This window comes from Octopus bimaculoides, chromosome 30 (assembly GCF_001194135.2).
Source record: "Octopus bimaculoides isolate UCB-OBI-ISO-001 chromosome 30, ASM119413v2, whole genome shotgun sequence".
NCBI classification, from domain to species: Eukaryota; Metazoa; Mollusca; class Cephalopoda; order Octopoda; family Octopodidae; genus Octopus; species Octopus bimaculoides.
Window position 1 is genome coordinate 2652274 of NC_069010.1, and position 4352 is coordinate 2656625.

Consider the following 4352-nt stretch of genomic DNA (forward strand, 5'->3'; position numbering starts at 1 on the left):
TTCAGGGTTATTTCCCTTCGTCAGCGTCCGATAGCTACCGACCTTCGATGAGAGGTATAAATTCTTGGCAACCTTATGTATATTTTTCCAGTGAAATTCTTCACTGATATCGAAAAAGTGAAAACAAGCAATGTTAATTCTCTAAATGAAGTATTAACAGTAACTGCACGATAAAGTGAAGTGTATTATATATATATATATGACAGATCGAAAGTATGGTTGGTGATTACACGTGGTTAAATATCAAAGGAAAGAGATAAGAGGAAAAAATACAAATTTATTTTACAATATTAAAAATAATATTAGGGTGGCAAGCCGGCAGAATTGTTAGCATGCCGGGCGAAATGCTTAGCGGTATTTTGTCTGCTGTTACATTCTGAGTTCAGATTCCACCGCGGTCAACTTTGCCTTTCATCCTTCCGGAGTTGATAAATTAACTCTTTCGTTACCAACCAGGCTGAAACCGGCTCTGTCTCTGAGTACAAATGTCTTGTTTTCATAAGTTTTGAATTAAAATCTTCCACCAAAACTTAGTCACAATTTATGTTCCTAACACTAGCTGAATGGTAACTAAGTTATTTTACTAAATTCTTTGTTATATTTAAAGTAATTGAAAGAAACACAGAGCATCTTAAAATAAATACAGTAACAAAAGGGTTAAGTACCAGTTGTGTACTGGGTCGATCTAATCAACTGGCCCCGTCCCCCAAAATTTCGGGCCTTGTGCCTAGAGTAGAAAAGAATATTAAAGATAATATTAGGGTGGTGAGCTGGCAGAATCATTAGCATGCCAGGCAAAATGTTTAGCGATATTTGTATATAGATATCTTTGTTAATGTGCACACATCTATGCGCGAGATATGTGCACAAACGTTGTTGGCACTCCGAGGGTTCCAGTTGATCCGATCAACGGAACAACTTGCTCGTGAAATTAACGTGCAAGTGGCTGAGCACTCCACAGACACGTGTACCCTTAACGTAGTTCTCGGGGATATTCAGCGTGACACAGAGTGTGACAAGGCTGACCCTTTGAATTACAAGCACAACAGAAACAGGAAGTAAGAATGAGAGAAAGTTGTGGTGAAAGAGTGCAGCAGGGTTCGCCACCATCCCCTGCCGGAGCCTCGTGGATCTTTTAGGTGTTTTTGCTCAATAAACACTCACAACGCCCGGTCTGGGAATTGAAACCACGATCCTACGACCATGAGTCCGCTGCCCTTACCACTGGGCCATTGCGCCTCCACTGCACAAACACACACATATATATATATGTGTGTCTCTCTGTATATGTTCTTCTGAGTGTGTGTATGTGCATCGGTGTGTGTGTGTATGTTCATCGGTGTCTGTGTGTGTGTGTGTGTGTGTGTGTGTGTGTGTTGGGAGCATATGATGCAAGGAGAGGGTGCTAGAGATGAAAAAAGAGAGAGGGAGGGAAGGAGGGAGAGGGAAAAGAGCAAGAGAAAAGGAAAGAGAGAGGGAGGGAGAAAGTGATAGATAGTAATTGAGGTGGACACCTGGGGTTTAAAAGGTAAAAATGACTTACCTGGGTTTACTGTGGGTTGCCAGGAGTATATCGAGAGCATAGGTAAAGTTCCACATGTAGGAGCTGATGCAGTGAAATTCTATCCAGACCTAAAGGAGAAAAAACATAATCATCATCATTATCAGCTGTTGTCATCATTATCAGCTGTCGTCATCATCATCTATATCCTATCAAGGTCCCACAGCTATGGTTTAAGTCCTTTATTTTTTGCCATTTCCCCACAACTCTATTCTATGCCCCAGCTCTCTACGGTGTCATACAAACAAATTCTGTGACCTCAACTCTCTTATGTGCCCCACAATCTGATTCTGTGCCCTACAGCCTGAATCTGTGCCCCCATCTCCCTTCCCTTCTGAATCCCAGAATCTAATTCTTTTCCCCAGCTTTCTTCTGGGTCCCACAGCCTAATTCTGTGCCCCCACCCCAGCTCTCTTCTGAGTCTCACAGTCTAATTCTGTTCCCCAGCTTTCTTATGGGTCCCACATCCTAATTCTGTACCCCCCAGCTGTCGTCATCATCATCATTTTACGTCTGTTTGCCATGCTAGCATGGATTGGATGGTTTGATAAGAAGCTGACAAGGCCAGAAGCTGCACTGGGTTCCACTGTCTGTTTTGGTATGGTTTCTATGGCTGGATGTCCTTCTTAATGCCAACCACTTCATAGAGTATTTTGGGTGCCTTTTATGCAGAACCAGCGCCAGTGTTTTTAATATGGTACCAGTATTAATGTTTTTTATGTGGCACCATCATTGACAGGGTCACCAGGTACCTTGCAAGATAAAAAAGCAACAGTAATAAGCAACATTTAGGTCAATTCAAATATGTTTGAGACATATTTGGCCTGTAAAAAGGTCATGTTTGGTGTAGAGAAAATTCTTGCTTTAAGCAGCAGGTGTTAATACACCACCAGTCATTTCAGAGTAACCTTTGTCAACTCAAGAATGTATTTCAGGCTCCTTTTTTCCTCATCAGCACCAGATACCAAGCAGGACAACCCTGGAATGACTTTGGAAGTTGTGGCTTCTATACAAAAAACTAAACCTCAACAAACAAGAAAGGTAGACAGTGCGGTGGAGTAGGATGAGAGTACTGAGAATGAGGATGGGGAGTCACAAAGGGTGGTGGTGGAAGGAGATGATTCTACTGGTCAGTGCTGATACACTGGGATCAATGTATATTGACTAGCCCTCTTCCCGCCAAAAAATTTTCAAGGCCATGCCTAGAGTAGTAATAATTATTATTATTAAATATTATTAAGGTGGTAGCACGCTGGACAAAATGCTTAGCAGTATTTCATCCATCTTTATGTTCCTTTCGGGGTCGATAAATTAGGTACCAGTGAAACACTGGGGTCGATGTAATCAACATGTCCCCTTCCTCTAAATTTCAAGGCCTTCTGCCTTCGGTTGAAAGGATTATTATTATTGTTATTGCTGTTGTTGTTGTTGTTGTTGTTGTTGTTATTGTTATTATTATTATTATTATTATTATTATTATCATTATTAGTAGTAGTAGTAGTATCGAGGCAGCAAGCTGGCAGAATCGTTAGCATGCCAGGTGAAATGCTTAGTGGTTCAGAGTTCAATTTCCACCGAGGTCGATTTTGCTTTTCATCCTTTTGGGGTTGATGAAATAAGTACCAGTGAAACACTGGGGGGTCGATGTAATCGACTTAATCCCTTCCCCCAAATTTGAGGCCTTGTGCTTCCAGTAGAAAGGATTATTATTATTATTATTGGCGCAGGAGTGGCTGTGTGGTAAGTAGTTTGCTTACCAACCACATGGTTCCGGGTTCATTCCCACCGCGTGGCACCTTGGGCAAGTGTCTTCTACTATAGCCTCGGGCCGACCAAAGCCTTGTGAGTGGATTTGGTAGACAGAAACTGAAAGAAGCCCATTGTATATATATATATATATATATATATATATATATATGTGTGTGTGTGTGTCTGTGTTTGTCCCCCTAGCATTGCTTGACAACCGATGCTGGTGTGTTTACGTCCCCGTAACTTAGCGGTTCGTCAAAAGAGACCGATAGAATAAGTACTATGCTTGCAAAGAATAAGTCCTGGGTTCGATTTGCTCGACTAAAGGCGGTGCTCCAGCATGGCCCCAGTCAAATGACTGAAACAAGTAAAAGAGTAAAAAGAGTATTATTATTGAAGACGTCGCACAGTATGCAATATTGTGATATTGTTGATTGAAGATGTAATGTCTGCTGGGGAACCGGGGGTTTGAACTGCCTGTTAAGTCATAACAAGGACTTCAGACAGACGGTACTTTCAAGCAGGCAGAATTTTTAGCACGCCAGGTCAAATGCTTAGCAGCATTTCATCAGTCTCCATGTTCTGAGTTCAAATTCCGCCAAGGTTGACTTTGCCTTTTATCCTTTTGTGGGGGGTTGATTAAATAAGTACCAGTTACACACTGGTGTCAATGCAATCGACTTAATAGCCTAACCCAAGCTGCTCCTGTGGCAAAATTTTAAATCGTTGTTGTTGTTGCATTTGTTGTTGTTACTCTCTGAGTGGTTGGCGTTAGGAAGGGCATCCAGCTGTAGAAACTCTGCCAGTTGGAAATATGCTGTGCGTGAGAAGATCCGGCAAGCCAAGTGAGACCTAAATCTAAGGCCTCAGCCAGTCCACTTATGCATGCCTTCCTTCCTTCATTGGACACTAAACTCCACTTGCGAAGATTTGTTGAGGCAAGTGAAATCGAAATCGAGTTAAATTGGACACTAAACTTCCACTTGCAAAGACCTGTTGAGGCAAGTTAAATCAAAATCGAGTTAAATTGGACACTAAACTC

General features: G+C 41.8%; 1 protein-coding gene across 1 annotated transcript in view; it reads right to left on the bottom strand.

Moving 5' to 3' along the window:
- LOC106878592 (G-protein coupled receptor 143) overlaps positions 1–4352 on the bottom strand; it is a 15651-nt gene that overhangs the window by 9173 nt on the left and 2126 nt on the right. Inside the window, exon 2 of the mRNA XM_014927847.2 lies at positions 1544–1632. Within this exon, the coding sequence (XP_014783333.2) occupies positions 1544–1599 (56 nt within the window). The 5' untranslated portion in view covers positions 1600–1632. The remainder of the gene's footprint in view (positions 1–1543; positions 1633–4352) is intronic.